This window comes from Pavona decussata, unplaced genomic scaffold, assembly GCF_977016875.1.
Source record: "Pavona decussata unplaced genomic scaffold, jaPavDecu1.1 SCAFFOLD_105, whole genome shotgun sequence".
Lineage (NCBI taxonomy): Eukaryota > Metazoa > Cnidaria > Anthozoa > Scleractinia > Agariciidae > Pavona > Pavona decussata.
In genome coordinates, this window is record NW_028145519.1 from 1,210,404 (window position 1) to 1,236,059 (window position 25,656).

The 25,656-nt window shown below is 39.5% G+C and overlaps 3 protein-coding genes across 4 annotated transcripts; 1 reads left to right on the top strand and 2 right to left on the bottom strand.

The window, feature by feature from the left end:
- Window positions 1–5,202: 5,202 nt before the first annotated feature.
- LOC146471291 (uncharacterized) lies at window positions 5,203–6,651 on the bottom strand. The gene is made up of 2 exons (XM_085121029.1): window positions 6,152–6,651; window positions 5,203–6,069 (listed from the first exon to the last, which is right to left on the bottom strand). The coding sequence occupies exons 1-2, from the start codon at window positions 6,649–6,651 to the stop codon at window positions 5,397–5,399; spliced, it is 1,173 nt and encodes a 390-aa protein (XP_084977155.1). The 3' UTR covers window positions 5,203–5,396.
- Window positions 6,652–8,612: 1,961 nt separating this feature from the next.
- LOC146471292 (synaptosomal-associated protein 47-like) lies at window positions 8,613–14,051 on the bottom strand. The gene is made up of 3 exons (XM_085120971.1): window positions 13,694–14,051; window positions 11,079–11,701; window positions 8,613–9,002 (listed from the first exon to the last, which is right to left on the bottom strand). The coding sequence occupies exons 1-3, from the start codon at window positions 13,996–13,998 to the stop codon at window positions 8,752–8,754; spliced, it is 1,179 nt and encodes a 392-aa protein (XP_084977097.1). The 5' UTR covers window positions 13,999–14,051; the 3' UTR covers window positions 8,613–8,751.
- A 63-nt stretch (window positions 14,052–14,114) lies between these two features.
- LOC146471293 (uncharacterized) lies at window positions 14,115–24,467 on the top strand. 2 transcript variants are annotated; one of them, XR_014866830.1, is made up of 9 exons: window positions 14,115–14,299; window positions 14,432–14,494; window positions 16,689–16,820; window positions 17,449–17,616; window positions 18,281–18,411; window positions 19,486–19,528; window positions 21,508–21,850; window positions 22,609–23,856; window positions 23,912–24,467. XR_014866830.1 is itself a non-coding variant. In XM_085120970.1 (8 exons), exons 1-8 carry the CDS (start codon window positions 14,219–14,221, stop codon window positions 23,238–23,240), a joined length of 1,593 nt encoding a protein of 530 aa, XP_084977096.1. In that variant the 5' UTR covers window positions 14,115–14,218; the 3' UTR covers window positions 23,241–24,467. The 2 variants fall into 2 exon arrangements, 1 of the variants encoding a protein (XP_084977096.1); XM_085120970.1 differs by having other exon boundaries at window positions 22,609–24,467.
- Window positions 24,468–25,656: the final 1,189 nt, after the last annotated feature.

A 25,656-nucleotide genomic window follows, 5' to 3' on the forward strand; every position in this document is an offset into this window, starting at 1 on the left:
AGAAAATGTTATTTATCTGTCGAGGAAGTAAAATATTTTTGGAGTTGACGTCATATTTAGAACGTCATTTTGACAAAAAGAAAATACCCATAAGTTTAATTGCAGTCCCGCGATTGACTTTTGCTTACTTTAATAAATGAACCTCAGAGATCTGCAAGTTTTTGTGGCCATCTTGAGGTGATGACCAAACAACTCCCTCCTCAAAGTACTGGTTTAAAGTCAATATGAAGATGCTGTGCCAAGGTAGTTTTGTTAGTCGACACAGAAGTAGCGCGAGAGTACAGTCAGACTATTTCTCATCTGAAAGCTTCATTAAAAGAATCAGAGCGATTAGAAACCTACGACCAACACAGTCAGAGCTACAAGATGAAATCAAATAAGAGATACTCATTCGACTTATCGCCCATTTTCTCATTTATTCTCAAAAATATCTTAGAAATAACCAATACAGAATCTATGAAGAACTCTTACCAATTTTCAGCACGGTAGGTTTTTGTTTTGAGGAGAAATTCGCCGCGCCAAGTCGAATACTTCCAATCATTCGCTTTTAAACTGCATTCAATGAAGGCAATAATCCAGCTTGACAATTTTCATCCCGAAAGTTCAAACAATGCCCCAGGTCGATCAGACATCGAATCTGACGCCAGGGAGTGTAGATGAAGCAACGTAGGTTTAAATGGTAATTAAATCGGCTGTCGAGAAAAGTCGCAGTGGTTTCGTCAAAATAATATTGAACTTAGTAGTTGTTTTTCACGCAATTAAGAGGACTACCTTATGATGGCAAATTCTAACTTACTTGTCACTGAGCATCTGATCGCCCGGCCTTCTTCTCAATGACATTACCAACCAGTTGCTCCCCATTTCGTAAAAAAAAATTCCTAAAAATACAACAAGCTCTAATGATATATTTCGATTTAGCCTGAGACAGCGATGGGGAAGGGTTTTAGTTTTTTGTATGAGTAATTCGCTGAAGCTCGAGGCGTGCCTTCAGCGCAGACTTCTATTTCTTCCTCTCGGTTGGCCGAGCTATCACTTATTCTAACTATTGAGATGCCACGTTGTATAATCGCATACGAAAGCTTTCGTCGTCGTACATTTGAGCGCCTTGTACCAAGACTCTAAATTGGAGAATTAATTAATTCTGTTGAGAAATGGGAAGAATCTAATATACTTTTGCTGCAAATACTATAAGAATACTTAAATAGACTAGTTTAAAAATACAAAATATGGTCACGAATAATTACAATTTCCACTAAAATTAAACGACATAAGATTACATTATCCGTTGCATGCGCAAGTAAAATTATATTTACCAGTCCATGGCTTAAGCTGATCCCGCCGATGTGAACTCATAAAAGTACGATGCATTCTTCAACGGTTAAACTGGATCCCTGAGAAATGATGTTTTTTTTCCTTAATACCCTTTCGACTATGAATGCCACTAAGGGGTATTCTACAATCAACTTGAAATCAGAAGTTAAAAACGTCCTGTGCTAAACCTACAACGGAAAATATTTAATTCAGGGTGAACATTCATCTCATGATTACACAGGAAACAGGACTTAGAGTCCCCTCACCCGCTTAAACTAGACTTAGTCCGGCAGCTCCAAAATTAAAGAAAGGACTGCTCTGCTAAATATAGAAGATGGTTCCCTCCCGCAGATATAAAAGGCCAAGCGTTCTTGAAAGAATAAGTTAGTTTTAAAGATCTTTGCAGACTAGAGAACGAATACCGCAAAAGTTAAGATACAAGGGAAGAACAAAACGAAGATGAACTTCGGCATGTGTTCAAAGGTAAGAAATATAATCTTGTGAATAGAGGTATTATTATAGTCAGTGACACCCTCAGGCATACTGAAATGTTTCACAAATGACTGAGTAGAGTCTCCTATAGCTCAGTGGTAGGTCAAGGTCATGTAGGTTCCACTCCCGTTGGCAAAACTCCTATTTTCTTTTCTGATCGAGTGTAACTCTGTAACTGACTGAAAAAAAATATCTCTACAAAACATGATAATGTTGCAGCCGAGAAAGTTTGCTTTCTTGAATTATTGACTGACTTAGTGAATTGGATAACATTCCTGCACTCACTTGCATTGCTCGTTCGCTATCTCATGCCGTTCTCCTTTTGAATTCAACGTTGCCAATAAGGGTTCTGTTTCCGTGACATCTTGGCTCAAACCAGGTTGGTTTTCCTATGTGAAGCCCAAAACAAGGAAGACCAAGAGTGCTTTCCATTTGCCAGAAATGGCGAGCCAGAACTGCCAGTCTGTAAATCGAATGCGTCACTTTGAAGGGATGATGCTGCAGAATCTTGAAAAATAATCTCTCCGAAAATGGTAGGCGCTATTTTGAAGAAACTCGCATGACTAGCATAAAACTTATCCTTCAAGTTGGTGCATTCCGTTTACAAACGGACCGGTCTCACCTGCCAGTTGTGACAAATGCAAAGCGCCCCCAGGGTACCGGCCCTGCAGATCAGTGTTTGGCTCACTTGAGCATGCCAGGTCATCAGTGTACGAAGGTTTCAAAAGTACAGATTGAAGAGCCACGACCGGCATTCAGTTCTCTCAGCTTCAACATGCTAAAACAAAAAATTATTAGAGGCAATGTTTGTTTATCAGCTGGTTTTCAAGAAAAACAGAAAGAAAACAAAAAGAAAAAGAAAAAAGAAACGTAAAAAGGTAATAGTTCTTCAAGTTGAGAACAACAACAACACAAACAAAAGCAGATATAACGTGCGCTTCAACATGTTAAAACACAAAATTATTAGAGGCAATTTGTGTTTATCTGTAAAAAAAAAAAAAAAAGAAACGTTAAAAGGTACGTAATAGTTCTTCAAGTCGAGAGCAACAACAAAAACACAAGCAAAAGCACAGATTACGTGTCCGGTTTTTTTTTCTTGTTTATTCACACATTGATATATTTTTTTTACTATGTATATTTTATTTCAGTTATTGTTTGTCCTTTTTGCTGTCATTTTTCTGCCATACCAAATTATTGGTAAACCGTACCAGTCACAAGACCGAACCGAAATCATTCAGCGTTTTCCCGAAGAAGAACGTCTACCAAGCCCGGCAGAAAATGAAACCGCGGAGTCACGGCTAAGCAAAAGACAGGCTTCAGTTACCAGCTGTGAAGGAGGACGGAACCGAACATCAGCGTCGCCAACTGCTTGTGTGGAAGCGTGGTTTTATTGCCCAGCGTCCGGTAATATTGAGGCTAAATGCAAGCTTTTAGCCGGCTTTGGCTGCTCTTTCGAAAGTGTAGCCACTGATGATACCGGCTATGTAAGATGCAAACCAATCAAGAAGACGGATAAAAATGGTGTGACATTCATAGCGGATTGCCAGTGTCCGTAAAAAGATTAACAGGAAGACATATATTATTCTTGTAAATGTTCACTTCTATTATCTTGTTTATTGTATGTTTTTTTTTTATGATTATGCAACAATACTTTTTTGGATGAAGATGAAACTAGGCAATGTATAGTTTGAATAAAAGACCGTCATAAATGAAACACAAGAGTGGTATATGCGCGATGGAATATTTTAAGCCCGGTGAATAAATGTGAATGATGTATTGTTCAGTAAGTGACACAGGCATACTCGGAAAAAACTCCGAGTGCTCGTATCAGGAGTTGAACCCAAGGCTAAGACCTGATAACTAGTTCGGATGCTCTACCACTGAGCTATAGTGTGTGTGCGGATGACGTCACAAAATTACTGGCGGCCATGTTGGAGGACTTACGTAATCAAAATGGCGACTGAAACAACAGGGATTGAGCCTCTGATGCTCTCAAATTATAGCGAAAATCTTGAAGGCAAGGTAAAATATAGGTATCTCGATAAAATTTCTGAGATTGGTATAGATCCGCTTCTCATCCCAGCTAAAACGTTGAGCGAGAAATGCCTTCCACCAGTTGAATCCATGGATTTAAAACTTACTTTCGTATCTTGTGCTCGATACTAGATTTATTCCAACGCACAATTTAAAGCTTACAGAAGCCTTCAAGCTTACAACCAGATGGTTAGTGGCTTCATTTCCAGTGTCCTTGGATGTATGATTAACAAGAGGTTTGTGGTGTTGGCCAAAGTAAGACATTCGCAGAGACTGAATGAACCACTAGTGCAATTGTGGATTATAACAAACGAATAAGGTACTGTGATGTCAGCACATTGTGCAGGGTGTATGGCTGGCCTGGGTGAGTGTTGCTCACATATAGCAAGTGTACTATTCTATCTTGAAGTTGTCACCAGACAAAACGGAAGGTTAGCGTGTACGCAGGTTAAGTGTGGCTGGATTTTGCCAAGTTATGTTGAAAAGGCGGATTACGCCAGAGTTAATGACATCAACTTTTCCTCAGCAAGAAAACTGAAGGCAGCCTGGAGAAGTCTTTAAACGATCTTAGTTTGTGCGGCAAGAATGATAACAGTGATCAATCCTCTACAGGGATAAAAGAATCACCTACAGTACAGGGGTCAGTGCAGCAACCAACTAAGGATGAACTTGAACAGTTGTACAGTTCTCTCAATGAATGCAAAGTCAAACCTGTTTGTCTAAGTTTAGTAGGAACATATGCAGATGAATTTATTTCAAAACGAGAGGGATACCATCTATCCGAGATTTATTTGATGAGAAATACATAAACCTTAATTATACTGAGCTACTAGAACAGTGCTACAAAGTTGAAATAAGCCTCACAAATGAGCGAATAGAAATGATTGAGAAAGAAACCATAAACCAAGCAAAAAGCAGTGCTTTCTATCATCACAGGGCTAGACGAATTGGTGCATCTCAATGGCATGCAGCATGTCACACTGATCCTGCACAGCCATCACAATCTCTTATCAAAACAATTTGTTATCCCGACGTGTTTAACTTCCCTTCTGCAGCTACAAGGCATGGCTGCAAACATGAAGAGTTGGCAACAGTGGCAATCGCTGAATATGAAAAGCAGATGAAGGCAAAACATAACAACTTTAAAGCAGTCAAGTGTGGTACATTCATAAACAAAGATTACCCATTTTTGCATGCCACTCCCGATTTCATTTGTTCCTATGACTGTTGTGGCCTTGGGTTGGGTGAGGTTAAGTGTTCCTACTGCATTGATGCGAAAGAGTTTGACTCTTATGTCAAACGTGGCAATGTTTACAGTGATCTTGAGAGTTTTAAAATTTTCAACATGAATCTAAGTTTTTTGAAATTAGAAGATGTTTAAAATACCTTACAGCAATATTTCTGATATCTGATAAAATAAGGGACAATGTCAATCAGGACATTATAGCATTGCATTAATGTTATGACCCTAGAATTATGAGCATTATCAATTATTTTTTCAATAAATGTACCAAATTGAAATGCAAAGCCATGTTTAGTTCACTTACAAAGAGTGAGTTTTAGTCAAATGGTATGATTGGAGGGCACAGATTCACTAATGCAGAACATACCCTGATGATTCTATCAATCAAAGGGGTTTCCTTCTCTTCTTTTTTCCTGCATGTGAGGTAATCTGTAGGTAATGTACTTTGCAAAATAGTGTATTTTTGTCTCAAAACTCCAATCACCCTTTCCACGTGTATTCGTACGTTTGCAATTTTTCTTGTCTTCTCCACATCGATTGGATCTAACTGACTTTTCCCTTTGGTAAAAGCAGGGATATTTAAGCTTGCCTGGTAGTACCATACGCTTTCATGGACAGTGAACCCTCTGTCTGCAAGAACTAAGTCTCCAGGCAACAAGTTTGTAAGGAAACCAGAGTTTTCAGTTACAAACTTATCTGATGCCCTACCACCCCATGCTTTACTGACAAATGAAATTGATCCTTGGGGGGTAATGCCAATGAGCACCTTAACGGTGTTGTGGTGCTTATAATTAGAAAATGTTTGTGCCCTTGCCAGCAAATTGGTAGGCCTGTCAATGAAAATCTCAAAACAGTCGATAATCACAGTTGTTTTTAGACCAAATGCATCTATGAAACATTTCGGCATGGTTTTCTGAAGGTCTTTGCGCTCAGGCCACACTATCAAAGGAAACAACAAATCGAGATACACCAAACCGATAGGCGAGATCCTGGTGAGGTACGTTTAGCCGTAATTTCATAAGGACCATAATAAATTCTTGAAACTTGCTTAAGCGAGCACGGGAGAATTGCCTAGTTTCGTGAGGAGCAATAAAGGAAAATGTTTTTATCAAAATCTCGTATGAAGGCAATCCAGTGTAAAATTTGACCTTGTCATCATCATTACAAAAATACTCTTCATCATAAACTTGTCCTGGCGCCCCCTGCCGACCAGCTAGACAGGCAGATTCGTCTGTATTTGTGGCAACATGTTTTAATTTTAACTCTCTCATATCTTCGATGTCACCAATTAACGCTTCAACTGGCTCGCTAGCCCCCTCCAGTTTCATAACTTTCACTTTTTCCTTTTCTTCTCTTTCGGCTTTACGTTTTCTGCGCTCCTTGATTCTGGCACTACGCTCCAGATTAGCTTGTGATTTTGCTGTTTCGTCGATTGATTTTTTCTCGTGACCAAGGTGCACAGTTGGGATCCAATCGGGATTGAATCTATCCCAAAGTTGGACTGCTCTGCCACTGATAAAATGTTTCCCACAAACTCTGTAGTTTTCTAAAATCTTTTCTGTCGAGGTCATCTCTGCTGATTGCCGCTAACCAAAGAGTACGTCTTTCTGATGACAATCTTTCCGTTTGTTCTCCTTGGTTTGTTAAAACTTTCGGAACACGGCAAAACGCTACATTCGGACACTTGTCGCTTTTGTTCCCACAACCAACAATTAAACAAAACGACGGCATTATATCAACAAGACCAATTCACACTCTAGTTTGATCGTTCGAAGGCTGCTTGCACTGAAACGCGCGTGGATCAAGGCAATTTTTCTCATAGAAACCATTTAAATTCGAATAAAAAAATTCAGGCAGACAAATTGTAGCGTGCAATCAATGAACCGAGACAAATCGCGCAGAGATACGCCGTGAGACTGGTAGATTTTACAATTTTTTGTCATGATTTCTTCACTCGTAGTCATGTCGAAAAATGAAAATGATCCCAATTTATAAGAAACTGTTGCACTAAAACCAATTTTTATTAGTTTCACCGATTTTCAACACCGGGATCATGTTTTCAAATTTAAAAGTAATCGGGCCGACAAAACAAAGTGAGCGGAATAATCGGTTTTAGAAATTGAAAAAAATAGGGCTCAAAAAATCGATATCAAGGGGCTTTGTGGTTGAAATATACCTTAAATGACAAAAGGGCACTGTAAATTAGCTACCTTTCCGATTTTAATTCACAAGGAAGGAAAGGAAAATGCGAGGTATATCTTGAAAGCACTTGCGATGCCCGCACTGTGAATGGTAAACACAGGGAAAACCCATCAAAGTGGTCCTCCAACATGGCGGACGGTAAATCAAGGGTCACGTGTCCGCACACACACTATAGGAGATAGACTCGTGCATGCGCAGTGGGAGCTAAGGCCATTAAACTAGGCTCATGGGACAAGCATCCTGCATGTCACTTGTAGCAAACCCGAGTATCTCGAGATGCGCAGAACGTATGCGCAATAACAAAAGTAGGCACCGTCCTTACAGGTTTTGCAAAGAAGTGACTTCTCAAGGAAGTGGGGATTTTCGATTCTATTCAGTCTCAAATAGTTTACGTTTGATGATTGTGACCGTCAAATTTGCGGAAGGCGAAGAAGTTTAGTGCCACCACATTTACTTTTATTAATTTTCTTTTTGTCAAATAAGCGCGAGTGAATTCTTTTATTAAACGAGCTTCTAGCGACCAGATCACTCTTGGCCCGACATAGGAGCCGGGGACGCTCTTTTAGAAGGAACAAGATCAAACAACAATAGTAACAACAACAACAACAACAACGAAAACAATAAATAAATAAATAAAAATAAAAATATCCGTAGTCTTTAATTGTTTTAACAACCGTGCGTTTTTCAACTAACAACACGTTCCAATGCACTTCGTGGTCTCTGTGGGTCAGTTATTAAAAGACAGTTTAGACGGTGTTTAACAAAACCACGTTCTAAGCCATTTTCAATTTTACCAACAATCATATCTAAACATTGTCTGCTGCCGACGGTAACAAGCAGGCTTGCATCCCAGACTAGAAAACTTTTTATCTACTTAAGATAAACCACTTATAAACAGATTTGGAGGACCACTGATTGTCTTAAGCCGGGGCCTTAGTTAGATATAACTGGCCCTATATCTTTCCTATGCATCTCCAGTGCAGTAAGCATATGAACGCATCGCGCACTCTCAAATGGTATCTACACTAACCCAACAGCTGACCATTAACCCTAGAGTGACCTTACGTTTGGCGTGCTTGTTGTCCCAGGTTTAACTACTACATACAGTCGTTTTCAAAACTACTCTCAACTGGCGAATCATAACAATTATCAAAAACCTGATCATTGAATAATGCAATTCCAAAGTTTTGATTGGCACAGCGGCCATGATATGCCAGCCATTATAATTATCATGCCCGAGAAATACCAACCATTAAATTATTTTCTGGTTGTTCTTGCAAAGCGAAATTAGCAAGATCTAACAACATTTCTTGAGTTGTTTTTAACAAAAAAATTATCCCATTCGCTCTTGTTAGATATGGTATGATTTTAGCCAACTCGGCGTTACGTGCCTCGTTGGCTATCTGTCATCTTATATCCAACGCGTGCTCGTGGGATAATTGTTCATTATGGTCCCATACGATAACTTCTTACACAAGTTTATTTACTTTGCGGGTATCAGCTCTAATTCTCTCATTGGCTTTATCAACAGAATCAGACAACAGGTCCAGTTGTTGTAGCTGTCTGTCTTGCTCTTCCTGAATCCCAAGTGCCAGACTTCTCATGTTTTGAAGAACTTGGCCCATCTCTGTTGCCTCTCCATCTGACACCAACTTGGTGTTTTGTCCCTTGCTGGGTGGAGTTTGAAAGTGTCCACTGTTGCTTGGTCCACTGTCATCATCTGCAACATTCACAGAGATCATTTGTGTTTCATGTGGCAAGTTTAGGAAAAGTTAATCTTGAGACATGGTTGCTCGGCTCAGCAATTGAGATAATATTATTTAATTATTAGAGTACAATGTATGTGACTTGTGGGATAGCTTTCCTTTGTACATTTAATGCGACTCACTTGAACCAATTTAGCTTCTTGAGTACATTTATATAGCGGGTTTACTATGAATTGGAAAAAAATTCTCTAGGGCAACAAACCCTTCTAGAGGCTTGCGCATTCACTTGACTCATCTCTCCTGAAAGTCTGGCTAATTTGCCCTGCCCTAAATCCATTGATTTAGAGATAGTGATCATGAACACCTTGTTACTTGTGTTTTTTTTTTTAGAGCCCCACAGTATTTTCCCTTGACCTAATGTGGGGCTCAGAAAAATACTATGCAATTTGCACTGTACATTTATACCTTAAAGGGGAAGTATCACGAAAATTTGATGTCATTTCAAAACCCAAAAATGTTTGTCAGACAACAGAAACAAAAAAAAACATTGTCTGGTTTTGCTATAAATTATCACCTCAGTGCAATAAAACTGTCAATTAGTGCCTCTGGCCAGTGACAGAGTAGGTCAGAATGCATTGAAACTTGAAAAATGTTAGGCTAATGTTTTTCAAGTTTTCGTATTTTTGTTTCCAAAATGCGCTAGGACAGAGTACAAGTTGTTCCTGTCAATAATTGAGTTGATTTCTCTCCTCTCGTCGTTCTAGAATTATTTTGTAGCAAAGTGAAGGTCTTATTTCACCATTTTTAACAAAAGAGGTCAAAAACCCCGTGACACTTCCCCTTTAAGTGACTATCACAACTCCACTTGAGACACAAATGACATGTATAATAGGCTAGGAAGCTTTGCAAAATCAAATCTTTACAACACCACACCTACTCTGACATTACATGATACAAAAACATTACCGGCAACAAAGGTGCAAGGTTTACAAAAGTGTAAGTAAATAAAAATCGAAACTGTGGTGATCAATGAAATCCAAATAAGTTCAGTTCTAACATAACATGTTCAGTTATAACATTCAGAGCAAGTCTCACTAACTCAACAGCATATCCAGTTTTCAAAATTATACAAAATTTACACTGCACCAAAACAACAAGTTAAGAAAATGGAAGAAAACCTTGCATTGTTTGTGTACTAAACTTTTGATGCCCAGAAAACACTGGCAAAAGGTAACCCTGAGCAGGCAAGATACAAAGTCATGTGTAGCTACCCTGTTGCTCACTCATGGCTAATTCACAGGAAAAGGAGCAAAGTTGCACTCAAGCCTAAGTGGCCCATGTGGCTGAAGCTTAGCCCGGTTTCTGTGGCGTGAAGCAATTAGGAGTTTTGCTACTCCCCCCCGGGTGGGATGCTAGTCCACCGCAGATTAACCCCAGCAGTGTGTCGTTGGTACCCATTTATACACCTGGCCCCAGTTGTTCAAAGGCCGGATAACTTTATCCGCTGGATAAGGCAATGTTCATGGTCTAAAATAATTATACTTTACGTTAAATGTTGTCCAAGGTTTTTGTACACTCCCAAATGTAACTGTGGTTGAAGTGTGCATATTCGCTTGTACAAGACGAAATAATGAAATCTTTGCAGAGATCGAAACTGTAGGATAGTGACTTATCCGGTGGATAAAGTTATCCGCTGTTTGAACAACTGGGGCCTGGGTAAAGAGAGACAATGCGGAGCAAAGTTTCTTGTCCAAGCTAAGGAAACAACAAAGCAATGAAGAGACCAACATGGCCTGAAACCAATGACCCTCTGATGGAAAGTCCAATGCACTAACCACTACACCACCGCCCATCCAAAATTCACAGAGCCAGCCATATTATCAATCATCCATATTATCTTCACAGTTATAAAATAAGGTGTAGTATTAATATTATTATTATTATCTAGGGGTGGGTCTATAATACAGGTCACAGGTCTTGATTTGTCAAGGCCCACCCCTAAATAAGCAACCAACTTTATTTGATGCTTTGGGTGGTACATGTATCATTATAACAGTTTTGACGGAGCATGCACTTGTTCCTATACGCACCTGTAGAAGTAGGCCTGTCTACATCCAGTTCATTGTCATCCTGATCTTCAGTGTCACAGGGTGGATCATCATAATTTATTTTACCAGGCAATAACACCTCAAGAGTCTGAAGAATGTGTACCAAACGCGCTGCTATCAGGTGCACGGTCTGCCCAGCCTGACCAATCTTCAGCTGTGATATGGTCACCTCCCAAGGAGTGTGTACACTGACTTCTGTTACTTCCCTTACAGGAAAGGAAATGTCAACAAGACTTCTTTCTGCATTAAAAATATCCAGTGTCTTATTTGACACTACTAGAGATCCTGGAAGGTGTTTTTCTCTCTGTGTTCTGGCGTACACAATGGGATATTCGGACTTTTCAATGATTCTGCTTTTCCCTAGATCTGGAACATCGATGTGCACATGTGGAGTTTCAATGTTCCATTTGTTCAACCATGAATCAAGGTTATGAATCAAAGTTTCTGCTACTCCCAGATCATTGTGAATCTTGTTCATGTTTGAACATGCTGCGTCAATTTGTTGTCCTTGTTTCTGTAGAGTCCTCCCAGTTGAAGTCAGGGTTTTCTGAGCATCATAGAGGAGGTTAAGGAGTTCAGTATTATGTGGTACCTCGCTTTCAGTGCTGGAATTTTAACAGGAAAAAGAAATTTGAGTTACTTTAACCTTTTTTAAAAGCCCTAAGAGTAATCAGCATGAAATTTCTCCTCGTAATATCAATGCTTATTCAACCACTGAGGTCACGAGAATTAAGGATAATTCTATGAACACCTAAGGTGAATTTCCTTGATTGACTTTTGAACAACTTCTCTAAAGTACTTTCATAAGAAAAGTATGGGGACAAGATAGGAGAATTAGTTCTTTGATATTAGGGGTTACAGGGTGAAGCAGAAATGCCCCCAGGGTGCCAGTCCCAAAAAGGAGGTGGGGTGGGGGGAAGGTTGGAGTACTCACTTACAAAAGCTTTATATTATATACTTTGTCTTTAGGTACTGTATGTACATGAACATGAAGGTGACAGTTTGGAGACAGATCATGCAAATAACTTTTGCAGGAAACCAGGAAAAGTCATACACGTCTGATGAATGAATAAAGCCTTGCAGTAATCCAATAAAATCTTGGATAGTGGATCCAACTACATATTGTAATGACTAATGAAATCAATACTGTAATTAATCTGGCAATTAATTTTTCAGACTGAAAAGAAACGAGATTAAAACATGATGTTTCAGCGATGACATGTCACCATTATCAAATGTAAATTATTATAAGTTCAGTAACATCATCACCGAAACGTCATGTTTTAACCTCTCTAGTCTTTTTATTCTGAAATGTTTTTCCAAATCTTGCATTATCAGAAATTAAAAATATTTTACTCTTAGTAAAGATGCTTGACCAGGGATCACTATAATTATGTAGTCACCAACACATAGGTTGTATAGGGGACACTACACACTATTCAAAAAGAGTAGGGTGTGTAGTCTGTAGTGTTTGCTGTCTGGTCTTTCCAGTTCATTCATTCACTTCCCGCATGTAGGTGGGTACTTTACAGCCATTGAGAAAAATTGACTAATATATGTCAATACCAATCAATCCATTTGGTAATCAAGCTTATCGAACCCAATTGAATTGACCTTTAAATGGTGCTTCGAGTGCTTTTGGGCTGTGCCTCTCTCTGTCTCAATATCTGCTTCTTATTTTTTCTTACTTGTAGGGGGTGAACAAAATTGAACTCATTTGAACACAATCAAACAATCTAAAATGTACTTGCATATTCCCAGACAGGAGTACAGGCTGCAAAACTCATGCTTATGACACTGGTCTTCCAATGCCACCTCCACTTCAATCAATGCAATACAATGTTGATACTTTCTTGTAATCACCATGCCATCGAACCTAATTGAACTCAATTGAACCTAATCAAACCTAATCAAAAGTTTGATTGAGTCCGATTGACCGATTTTTTTTTAGGGTTCAGTTGTGTACAACTACCGAACCCAATCACACCATGAGAATCACGTGATTGAGGTTGATTGCATACATGTACTATTAATCACATTCAATTTGGTTTGATTTATACATGTATCGTGAATAATAGCAGCAGACAGGCATCTTCAATATGCTGACATCCAATCTCACTGCCGATACAATGTCAAGTGTAAACCTATTGTTGTCTGTAAATTCAGGATACGACTACAGCATATTGTTCATCCTACCCTCCATACACCATTAGTACTTAATAACAGAGCTTGTTAGAAAACTTATGGATAATTTATATTGTCATAAAGAAGTCTCGATTTGACGACTGTACTGCATGTACATGTACTGTCATCCTATCCTCCATACACCATTTGCACTTAAGAACAGAGCTTGCTAGAAAACCCATGGATAATTAATATTGTCATAAAGTCTCGATTTGAAACAGAGGCACAAGCGAATTGAGAATAGGCCATGAGTTGCCGTAAACCTCGTTATGAAAGAGAGGTTAAGTTTTTATTATTAAAATTAGTTCTCGTTCATATGCAACAAACCCAAGCTTTGCACTTAGCCTCGCTCTCATAATGAGGTTTACAGCAACTCGGAAAGACTGCTGGAGTCAGCAAAGTTTTTCACGCACCTTGCAAACAACTTTTCCTTCCAAAAATGTTCGATTGTATTGAAAACATATCCACGATCGGTAAACGACGAAAACCAAAATTTATCGCTCCTAACACGGACTGTTATTGCCGCAAAAAACACAGTCGTCGTTTCCTTTTTGAGCTCGAAGAAATCCTCATAGAAGATTCGAAAATCAACGCCATTTGTGCCTTCTTTATCTTCCACAAAGCGTATACTACGAGTGTAGATCATAAGACGACCGTATATCCATGTTTTGGTTCCATTGCAATAATAAGAAGCCTTCCATTCGCCAACTTTTCCCATTATATGCTGAACTAAACTGAACTTCCTTCCGCAAAATCTCTCCAGACCAAAACAGTCGAAGTGAAAGCAGTCATTGGGCTCAGCGGTATGAAATCCATGTAATGTAAACCGAAAAAATCCGACAGCATTCCGAAGCTTGGCGAAGTTCCGGCATGTCGCTGAATTGAACCAAAATTTGCTGCGTGCCTATACATCGTTTTCCTGTTGTTTTTGCGCGATTATGGCTGATGCAAACTCATACAGCGGAGATGAATGCACAGACGATGAAGAAGATGGAGAAGAATTGGATCCTCGTGTTCAGGTGTCCTTAAATTTCGAAACTGACACTCGTAGTAGCTACATGTACAATAGAACCGATGTTAACTCGGTGTGTATACAACTTTGTAAATGGGACCTTAACGAGCCAAAAATTTTGTAACTTCACTTCTCACAGGACGAGCTTGAAAGACTCAACGTCTCTGCCAACTCTATAAATCACTTAGAAGCTGAACTTGACGTGAGTATAAAAACTACAGCCTTGCTACTTTATATTGTGGTCTAGCTGGGATTGATGGATCAGTCCGGATATAAGCTTTTCAAAAGCTTCGCATCTTTAATTAAGCTTAGCTTAAACTAGCTCTGTTAATGCATTCCTCCACTGTCGACAACTCGATTAATAAAATTAACTTCAAATGTAGCTGGCTAATTAGCGAATGCCAATTATTATGTAATTTTTATTGAATGTATAAAGCTTACATGTAAATTGACCTGAAGAGTCCACATGGTAGGCTTAGAGACAAAATTCCCAAAAAAATGGGCTAAAATAAAAAAAAAATCTCTAATAGAATTTCTCCAGAAAAAACTCTAACAACCTTTAAAAAACTTTCTAAACTTCTTAAAAAATTTTCTCAAATTCTTGAAAATTCTAAGAACACGTCATTTACATAATTTTCATAGCATAACAAAAGCGTAATGAAGAGTAAGAACATATAGTAATGACTGATTCCCTGAGCTGCTAGCAGAGGTCTCTCCAGCAAGGCAAAAATGAGAGGAGGGAGAGAGACTCCTCTCATTTTTGCCTTGCCATGAGAGACCTCTGATCTGCTAGCAGGGAAAATGACTGCTAACTATAACAGCAACAACTAAAAGCACAGTTTGTTACCAAAGATACTAATGAGCAGATTGTTTGGAGTAGGAATCTGCTGATTGCACTGTAGACACTACTGTGTTGGTCGTTGGTAACATAGTCTCCCTCGCAGCCGTTTGTGTCGTCACGCAATGCTCCTGTTGGGGAGGAGCGTTGCATGATGACACTAAAATGGCTGCAAGGGAGACTAGTGGTAACACAAAATAAATGTTTAGTTTCATACTTTGCTTCTAAAATTCTAGCTTTTAATACCCCCTTCCCCCTAGGGTTTCCTGGTGACCTTCCGTTGGGTGGGTATGGACTTTTTCTGGAACTGCACAATATCAAGCTGCTATAACACAAACATCATATGTATCTCTGACCAAAAAAAAATTTACCCCAGTTATAGCTATGTACATCTGTGTCCAACATAAAGCACACTGAGACAATCGCAGATGGTTCTGCATATGAATGTTTCTTGTGAGAGTAAGCAAATACCAATGACCAGCCCATACATGTAAATTTTCCCTTCCATATTTAGCATGTCAAATCTCAGACCCAGTCTCCAACCTTACAAGACTTGTTAAGAATCGAACGCAGTTGATATGAGTGCCATTGTGGCTTACCGTATTTATTCGATTAACCTGTGCGCTTATTTATTTTTGGGCCCTTGAGGGTGGGCGCTTATTCGAGAGTGGGCACTTATTATTTTCCCAACATTTTCAACAAGTGAGGACATTTTTAGAGAATACAAAAACAAAGGATAACAAGTTTAATTCGCTTCAACAACAGAAAACAAAGTACAAAGCTAACACGAATAAGCCATAAACAATGTAAAAGTTCATCGACTACTGTATCTAAAACCATGGGCTCATGCTGAAACCAATTTTGGAACACAACTGATGGTCCTCTCGCTTCATGCTGGGCAGAAATGTTTTTTTTTGTTGTTGTTGGGAGGGGATGGGGTGGGCGATTGTTAAGTTTTTGAGCTGTAAGGATGGGCGCTTATTCAAGGGTGGGCGCTTATTAACTTTTTGGGCTTTTGGGGTGGGCACTTATTTAAGGTGGGCGCTTATTTGATGGTGGGCGCTTAACTGAATAAATACGGTATTTGTGAGAAATGCATCACATTGAGATTTTTGCCAACTACAACTTACAGCAATTTCACCGGTCCAAAGATAATAAGAACTTGATGCCTTTACTGTGTGAAAATTTAGGTGCCCGTGCTGGCTCCTTCAACACAAATCTGGTCACCCATGCTTGCAAGTTACATGAAGGTGTCCCTGGTGACCAAGCACCTGTTGACAGTATTTGTTTTAAAAAACAAATAAACGCAAAATTTAATGTTTTACATGTAACAGACGAGTATACATTAGCGGTAATACTTCCACAGTTTAGTGGCAGACTTTCATTTCATAATTTGTCGTGACATTGTGTAAAGTTTAGGTACAAAACAAAGTTAATACATGTAACATAATCTAGCCAATAAAACTGGTCCTGGACCCTGCTGTGGTGATTTAACTTCTTTCATTTAGGGTTAGAAGGTTCCTTTTAATGAATTCCTTTTTTTCCTCAATATTTTTAGGAGGCCAGGGCAGTTTTCCGGCAAACAATGGCTGCTGCAACATATCATTTAAATACTCAGACAAACAAGCTTGGAGTTAAGAACATTGAGAAAGCTCGACCTTTTTATAATGTGCTAAGAGAGTGGCGGAAGGTAGGCATTGTACATATTTTACATGAAGACCATTTATTTTTGGTAACTAATGTGAAATTATAATTACACAGTTTGCTGTTCGACAGGAGCAGGATAAAGGTATACGTGTCTGCCATGTGTCAGGCATTGTAGATATCAGATTGCACCTGTCAATCAAGCAGTCAATCAATCCATTAATTAATCAATGAACCTTTGTCTATTCATGGTGAGAGTGCAAAGCTTGTGGGGTTGTGTAAGTATGTTCATGAACAAAAAAGTTTGATCTAAGAATCAAAGATATTTACAATTGGAATGAAAACAAGCTACATGTAGTCTAAGTATTTAAAATTCTCCTACTTAATGTTAGTTGTTTGTGGTGAAGAACATTGCAAACATGAACCAATATGCCCTTTGTACATGGACAATCATGTAATTGGCTTCACTGGAGAAATTAAGGATTTTTGTTATGCATTAATATTTTGCGATGGAAGAGAACGTGCAGTTTGTTCTGATCCTTTCAAAGAAACCCATGGATAATTGAATGCAAGTGCCATCTTTTTTTTTGTTTTTTAATTCCCTGGAGGCACAACAAGATATTAGGCTATAGCTACACGTAGATTATAGGATGTTCTAATCTTGTTATCAACAGGCTCATTTTGAGTTACAAAAGGCAACTCTTCAGTATGAAAAAGCCCACAGTAGACATGTGTGTGCAAGGCAACGAGTTCACGATGCTGAGCACAAGGTGTTTTCCTGTGGAGAGAAAAGGGCATTTGATACAGCACTGCAAGAAATGCTTAATCAGGCAACAATTGAGGTAAACATTGAAGCATGTTAAAGCTGGTAGTTTTTCACTGTCAGACTCTTTTTCGAACCTGGTCAAAATTAACACCAACATAATAAATAAATTTGTAAATTTGTATGGCGCATACACTGTAATTTCATGAAGAGACAATCAAGTGTGCTTTTACTGTATGGGGAAACTCTCCAAATCAAATTGGAATTTCTAAATGTTGGGTTTCGCAAAGAGGGGAAAACTAAAGTACCCAGAGAAAAACCTCTCAGAGCAAGGACGTAAACCAACAGCAAACTCAACCCACATATGACGCTTAGTCTGGAAATCGAATCCGGAGCCACATTGGTGGGAGGTGAGTTCTCTCACCACTGTGCCATTCAGCATCCCCATAACATCAAATCAACTTTTCCGTGGATGTACATTGTAGAGTATACTGCTATGTAGCATTAAATCATAATGAAAATAATTATATATTATGGTATTTGAACATCATTTTGGAACACGTAGCAGGAATCTAGACCACCCAAAAAATAAAATGCCTCAGTGCCTAGGGGGGAGGGGGATGGGAAGGGATGCTGGCACAATGCTGACATTTTGAGTTGATTTGTACCTACAGCTGTACAATGTATGCATAATGCATGTAGTGCATTGCAACATTATGCATGTCTGTTTTCGTACTAAACAGGTTAATGAAGCAGAAAATCAGAAAAAAGAAAGTTGGTTGAATCACCAGAAAATGTACAAGTCCTACCAAGATGTAGAGAAAAAAGCTAAGGAAATGCAAAACAAACTGAAAAAGTCTATTGAAAAAGCCAAGTAAGTCCACTTTTTTTTTAATTGCTAAACCGTGCATGGAACCGTGTGCACAGTGCTTTTTTTTAACAAAACAGAGTAATTTTAGACATTTCTTGCAGTCAAAATTCACTGCGGGTTCTGGTTTGGTATTTAGCGAGCTAAAGCATTCGTCTGATGAGTGATTCTTATTTGTTGGCTTGTAATGTCGGGCTGCCGTAAATATGACTTCTTCGCGGGAAGGCGATGTGGGTGATTTGGACAGTTCTTTCAGTGAATTGTGGATCAAAGGTTAGTACCACAGTCATATTTGTCTTCCTGCGAATATTCCGGCGAAGAAGCCATTACGGCAGCACAACATTAGAAGCCAACAAAAAAGAAATCACTCTTCGGACAAACGCCATATTGGATCAAAATCTGCCAGTCGCTATTTTCCTTCGCCTCTTCTCATGACACCTCGCGTGCCTCAATCCATACTCATATCCAATCTTCTCACCACACAAAACACGTAAATAGCGACTGGGTACAAGTCTGGGCGTGGACATGTTCTAAGCTCCATTGTCACTGGATCCTGTTTTTTGTGAAGGAGCATTGTTTCGTTGTTCATTCTTTTGCTCTCTCGACCAGTAATGTGAGATGTCGCAAACAAAGTAGGTCGCCCCAGAGTTGTTTCATGCCAGTCCTGAGTTCAATTCACTGGCCATGCAGCTTGTGGTATATGTTTTGGTTTATTTATATATATTTTACAGTGTTTTGTTTTAAAATTGTTCAAACCATGTAGTTTAATTTTTTATTTTCCCTTGTGAAGTATTCATTACCACAATTTGAGACAAAGGGAAATAAAAATCAAACTGGTTCGAAAGTATTTAAACCATACAAAAGTTTGAACCCCAACATATTCATGTAGACAACTGGTCTACCTCTGGGGTACTACAGTCTGTCATTAATAACATACCAAAAGTAAACAAAGGAATTTTACTTTGATTTTTTTTTTATTTAAATTATATTTCAAGTCAATTTTATGCAATCTTTGAGGTGTGTAAATTTGTAATTTTGTTGTGTATTTTTAGTGTCATTTTCATTCTTTATGCTTTATAGACCATACTTTGTTCAAAAGGTTGGCTTTGATCGACACCTTTGGGTAAGTACAGCGTACATATACACATCCAATACTGTATTTAACATACTATGAGTACTACAATCGTAGTTTTAACAAGTAAAACAAGTAGAGACATGACTGAGAACAGCTTAAAGGAGGGTTATCCAATGCTGTCAACTAGGCTCCAGTCGTATCCCCTTGGTTTCCATTAGAAAACCGGAAGTCTAGTGGTGAAAAGTCCTATTAAGAGTAGGTGATCCATTGGACACGAATAGATTCTACTGAAAAAGTATATTTTCTATTCTTGAGAGACTTAGAAAAATTTCTACTCATATTGTACGAGGGGGTTGAAAGTCGTTCCCATAGAGTCCATTGGATCCATCGGACACAAATAGATTTCCCTGGAAAAGTATATTTTGTATTTACACTTCCGGTTTCATCTTATGATTAGACTTCCGGTGACTCAAGTGGACTCCACTGTACTTCCGGTTTTATTGCACACATGTAAATGGTGGAGCATGGCCAGCATGAGAGTAGTCTGCAGAACAGGCATTATTATTATTTTGTTTTCATTTTTCAGGCGAGGGGAGGCAAGCACGAGGTGAGCGTGGAGCATGAGTCTCGCCTCATGCTTGCCTCTGCTCGCCTGAAAAAAAAATTATAATAATGCCTGTTCTGCAGGCTAGCTTGAGGGTTGGTGGTTCTTGAGTTTTCAAATGTGACACTTAAGTGTGGTTTCCAGTTTCTAGAACTATCCAGTCAGACCAGACAGTTTGTAAATGTTGCTTGTGCAAATATTTCCAAAAACTCATTTTCAAAGTGGTATGTACCATTTTGAAGGAATTCCAAGGACTTGCCTGTAATCAGCTGTTCATATTGGTGCATTCCATCTGTGAACTCCTGGCCAGTTCTGAATGGAAAGTGACCTTGCTGAGAACTGGCCAGCTAATTTAACAAGTTATAGTGCATTGTAGATTGGAGCAATCCGCATTAAAATTTGTTACTGTTATTTGTTATGGACCTTCTGTTTTCCAACCCCACCCCACCCCTCCTCCAGTCATAGAAGCACTTTCCATTGGTCAGAACTGGTCCACCAGACTTGTTTATTTGTAAATGCAGTATGTTCCATTTAAAAGGAGTAATTTTACAATATACTGTTTGCGGTCCCCTATTTTCCCGTGATTATCGAGATCCTTTGCTCGAACTGCCGCTATCTTTGTTTGTCATGACGAGCACAAACTTGGGAGAGCGCCAAAACTACCAAGGGGGCCTGGAGTGTGGGGGGAAAGGCAAGGAAAATAAGAAATTTGTTGCTTTCCCCAGGATGGCGGCAGTTGAACGGTTTTGACAATCTTCTCAAAAAATGTAACACTGAACAGTCTAGTTTTACTTATTCATCAAAATGATATATTCTGAAGATGCACCAGTTTGAGGAATTCGAAGGACTGGCGTACGCGTACAGTACGTGTACGCGCACTTGTGGACGAGTCCTGCGTCAAGAACGCGTCTGCGTTTTTCGCTAAATTCTGACCTGCACTGTATATCCAGTCCATCTAATTGGTGCAGCACATCTGCGAACTCACCAAACTGAAAGATGTAACGTGTCCTAACATACAACTAAAGCTACCAACCCTTGTATCTTACTTGTTATCACAGAACCGCTCAAAAGTAAGTAGACAGGCCCTCGCGTCTCGATCCTCGAAACTAGAGGCTCGACTCTCGATTCTCGAAAATTTCGAGGACCGAGTCTCGAGTCGAGTTTCGAGACTTTCGAGGCGATTCTTTCGAGTTAAGAGTCGAGAAACTAATGAGCTTGTCGGTTGACGGATCTCTCGAGAAATAAATTGGAAAAAAAAGAACCGCAATCGAAAGCGTTGTGCATAACATTTGGGTCAAAGCGTGTCGGAAGTCGAGATGCAAGCGGCACAGTTTTATCCCATGCGTAGTAAAATAATGAACAATTGAATCACATATGTACATGTTACAACAACTCTATAACACATAACCGTTATCCCCTACAGCAATTAAAGCTGCGGGTGGATTCAATTCAAAAAGGGCTCACTGAAGCCAAAGTCAACTACTCCAAGTGCTTGAGGTCATTAGAGACAATCAGTGACGACATCCACCAGAAGAGAAAGGACAAGAAGACTGTGGCCATGATAGCTAATCTACAAGAACGAGGAGCTGGCGTGGGAGCAGATTCTGAAGATGAGATGTCTCTTGATCAAAGCCAGCTTGATCTTGATTTGGACTGCGATGCTAGTCTCAGTGAGGTGGATGGGATTGTGCCTGCAGATAATCTTCCTGGTCTGCCAAGTTTTGTTGCAGGCAAGGGAGCGCACAAACGGCTGTCTGATGTAGAAGGTACGTCTGTTTCAAGTACAAATACATTTACTATATTTGTCATTCATGCTGGCGAAAAAAAATTCCTTTTGTTAACCTGAACAAAGTAGATTTGTAACCAAAACCTTTGCTCTCCTAAAGCCCCTTTCCCCCCCCCCCCCCCCCCTCCCTCCTTCAACCCACCAAGAAAATAGATAAATAAATTAAATAAATAAATTGACACATTTTGTAAAGTTACAGTCGCACATTTTGGAAACCAACACTACTGGGAAGGTGGTGTTCTATATAATTTAATGTACAATCCGATGTGAACGGTTTGTCAAAGAGCTCTGAGAAACAAGCAAAATGTAACTGCGAATTGTAACGGTTTTGGATTTCTAGATAGCGTATTAGAATAATTGTTGGTAAATGTATGAAGCAGCATAAATGATACATCGCTGATTTTCACTAAGTGTGAAAAAACCGAAACTAGCCACTTGGGCCACCCACAGGAGACTTAAAATTATTGTGTACATGTAAACAATACAGCGAGAGTCTCAGGACTTGAAACAAAAACACGTGACCCGTGCTGAGCGTTTGAAAATGTTTGAGAGCAGGCCACGATTGTTGTTGTTTTTCTGCTAATCGCAAAACAATTAAAAACTCTCTTGATGCGCAATTGAAGTACAGTACTGCGTTCAAGCAACCGGAGGGTGGCAATTGGTTCGAGAGCTGTGTTTAAATGTTATAAGACCTACAACTAATGTTTATTTTGTTTTTGTTTTGTTTTTGTTTTTAAGCATCTTCTAATAGTGTTGAGACAGGGCTGGGAAGTTTGAGCCTTGAGTCTGCATCTATGGACAGTTTACACCGAAAGGTGTCAGGAACAGAGAGCTTTGATTTGCAAACAAGTCTTGCTTCTGGGACATTGAAGCGAGAGGTGTATGGCTGTGAACAAGGAGAAGATGAACCCGGAGAGTGTAGCAACAAAGAAGAACAAACCAAGGACATGGAGCAGATTAAAGAAGTGAGCGACTTGAAAACCAACGATACGTCGTTGGTGAGAAATGAAGGCTCTGAAAATTTGCCAGATGGAGATATTGCGGGGGAGAGTGTTAAATCCTTGGAAGACAATTTGAACCCAAATCAACCTGAAGCCACTACTGAGTTTCATGAACGACGTGAAGATGTTGAAACAGTGGATAGTGGTGGAGATAGTGCACAGACAGATGACGCTCTTGAAGGAGGTCGAACGGTCGAGTCTGAGGTGACGGTTATTGAAGAAAATAAGCAAAATCGAGAGAGTACAAACGGTGATAGTGAAACACATAAAGCGCACAATGGGGTTATCGTCATGGATACAGGAGGTCAACAAACTTCGCTGTCAGGCAACAGCACGGGTAGTCAAAGCGATTCAAAGGGACGTTTCTGAGACAACTGAAGGTGAATCGGAAGAGAACGGTGTGTGGATTTAATGAATGAACACCAATAATGCGTGAGTCTTTGGAAGTACTTCAGTTGCAGTCGCTGTGATACAAAAGCTGGAACAGTCTTGATCAAATGAATGTCCCGCGATACCACAATGTCACCACCAACATGCTACAGGAATACGTATTGCAGAAAAACCAGTTGAAGTGGGCTTTTAAGTCGATAACTTTCTTGCAGTCATGTTTGGTATAAAGACGTTGAGTTTGTTGCTTTTGAATAGCGTGCATTCGACAGTTGAACTAATGTGCCCAGTGTTGCTTCTGGCTGCTTCTGTTATAGAGAACTTAGCGACAAATGGAAGAGCCGTGAACTCGTCAGGTTTCATTTGTGGTAGTCGGTAGAATCCACCCAACGTTCGTATATATTTTTCTAACCTGAAAAACTTTTGCATATGCCCTGCATCGCGTAAATGTCCGCAAAACAACTCCTTTGTAAGTCATGCAGTTTGAACGTGTCACGCTTTCCGATTTTAATGTTGCATACGACTTTCGGGGTGTAGTTATTTTGGAATTTACCGTACTCAAACAGAGTGAAATGACTTTTAGTAACGTCAAATCATAGTTGAGACGGATTACTCTAGCTCTCCAAGGAAAAATCTGTCAGAATGAAAGAGAGCGCAGCAATCGAAGGGGGTGACAGAGAAGATGATTTGACTTACTCCTTACTTTCTGTCTTGCTCGACTTAGACATGGGTACAGTAGCGAGAAATCCGTCAAACTTGGCTTAGGAGAAATTGAGAATTCCTTCAGGCTTGTCTTTGCAACATTTGGTGACTTTTTTTTGTTATGTTTCTCACGAGTCCATTTTCAAGTTAACTGAAAATGGTAAAATGTCTTCTCTGTAAGACAAGGAGTTAATACTTGAAACAGTCGCCTCTTTGGCTGTGCAACTGGTATCCTTCCTCAAATGCATAGCGAGTGCTTGGTAAGGTGAGCTATAGGGGATCAATGGGGGCATCAAAGTGCTTTTTCAGTACAATAATTGATCTTGTTCATGGGTATTTTTCCGTAAATTTGTCCAAAATTAATATATATATATATACGTTTTATTTGATTCGTGCCGTGTTCCAAATATAGAATTTTGTAATGTCGAAACTAAGAGAAAAATTGACTTTTATAAAGAATCTTTGTTATGAGGATATTAAAAATATATATACTTCCATTGTTTTCAGTCCGCGATCCGTTTTGGTTTATACCGCCGGCTTGCTTATAACCTGCAGCTGCATTGTTTTTTTTTTTTAGAGCTGGGAACATTGTTCTGTTGTTCGTTCTTTTGCTCTCATCATGTAAGACGTTGTAAACGGCGCAGGTCGCTCACAAACATTGCATCGTTGATCCATTCAATTCAAAAGTTATGGTATGGTAATTCATCTTGTTTCCGCGCTGTTCTTACCCAAACGACTTGTTTAGCACAACAGGAGAAACAAGCGCTGTTTATTGGGCAAATCCTCATGTATTAATGACAGCGTTTTCAGTGCTGATTGTCCCTTGCTATACCGAACGATCTCACGTAAAACGGACAGCAAGCGGTAACTCGGTGCCAACGCTAGTTGAGCTTCTTCGTGATGATTCCAATTCGTTCAACTTGTACAGTGTAGTCGAATTTTCCGCGAACTAAATTGATAGAAACAGTATTAAAGTTTAGGTAAGAGACTGAAAAATTCAGCGTAAGTTGCTCACATTCTCCACAAAATCTTAAATTTGGTCATAGCTTGTTGCTTTGCGAGGAACGACCAAAAAATATTCCAAAATGTATAACGCTGGTGCCGAGCGACTGTTTTTTCCTCCCTATTGATTTGTGGCGTTGTTGTTACTGTGGCAGTCGTTGTTTGGACGGTAACGATAACGAACAGATGAATGGGTCATTAGCTAGGCTCGATTTTCCGCCACTCCCTCGGGTCCGCCTTTCCTCCCCTGGGGGTGAGAGTGGGATCATTTCCCGAACAGCAGCTGGTAATCGAGCCCAGCCATTAGCGAGAGTTTTATTACATATGTTTCATTGCGTTCGGATTGGAATCGAGATTGTATGAGACAACGTTGATCTAGCGAATGGATGGATTTTAGAACGCGTATCTGGCATCCCCCAAAGATTTTTTTTTTCAGTGGCGGATGACATCACAAAGGGTAGAGAGCCTGAGATCGATGTCATCGAACACACTCCCCAATCTTTGATTATTAATAGAAAACTACATGTACGCACGAAGCCTCGCTTTCATAATGAGGTTCAAAGCAACTCGGAAATGGCATATTCTACGGAAGACAAGAGTAAAGCCAGACAAACTAATTGTACTATCCTAAAACTATGTAGGGTTTGAATTGATGACACAACTCTTGCTATCCGCAAATGTTATTTGTTCTCGT

Excerpts from the sequence above, each read along its gene's own strand:
- LOC146471291 (XM_085121029.1), bottom strand. The coding sequence starts at position 6,651 with ATGACCTCGACAGAAAAGATTTTAGAAAACTACAGAGTTTGTGGGAAA. Across the intron at positions 6,070-6,151 it reads ATTGCTCCTCACGAAACTAG|GATCTCGCCTATCGGTTTGG; the intron begins GCAATTCTCCCG and ends GTACCTCACCAG.
- LOC146471292 (XM_085120971.1), bottom strand. The coding sequence starts at position 13,998 with ATGGGAAAAGTTGGCGAATGGAAGGCTTCTTATTATTGCAATGGAACC. Across the intron at positions 11,702-13,693 it reads AAGGAAAAGTTGTTTGCAAG|CACTGAAAGCGAGGTACCAC; the intron begins GTGCGTGAAAAA and ends TTAAAATTCCAG. Across the intron at positions 9,003-11,078 it reads AGACAGGCCTACTTCTACAG|ATGATGACAGTGGACCAAGC; the intron begins GTGCGTATAGGA and ends TGAATGTTGCAG.
- LOC146471293 (XM_085120970.1), top strand. The coding sequence starts at position 14,219 with ATGGCTGATGCAAACTCATACAGCGGAGATGAATGCACAGACGATGAA. Across the intron at positions 14,495-16,688 it reads ACTTAGAAGCTGAACTTGAC|GAGGCCAGGGCAGTTTTCCG; the intron begins GTGAGTATAAAA and ends CAATATTTTTAG. Across the intron at positions 18,412-19,485 it reads AAGTCTATTGAAAAAGCCAA|ACCATACTTTGTTCAAAAGG; the intron begins GTAAGTCCACTT and ends TATGCTTTATAG.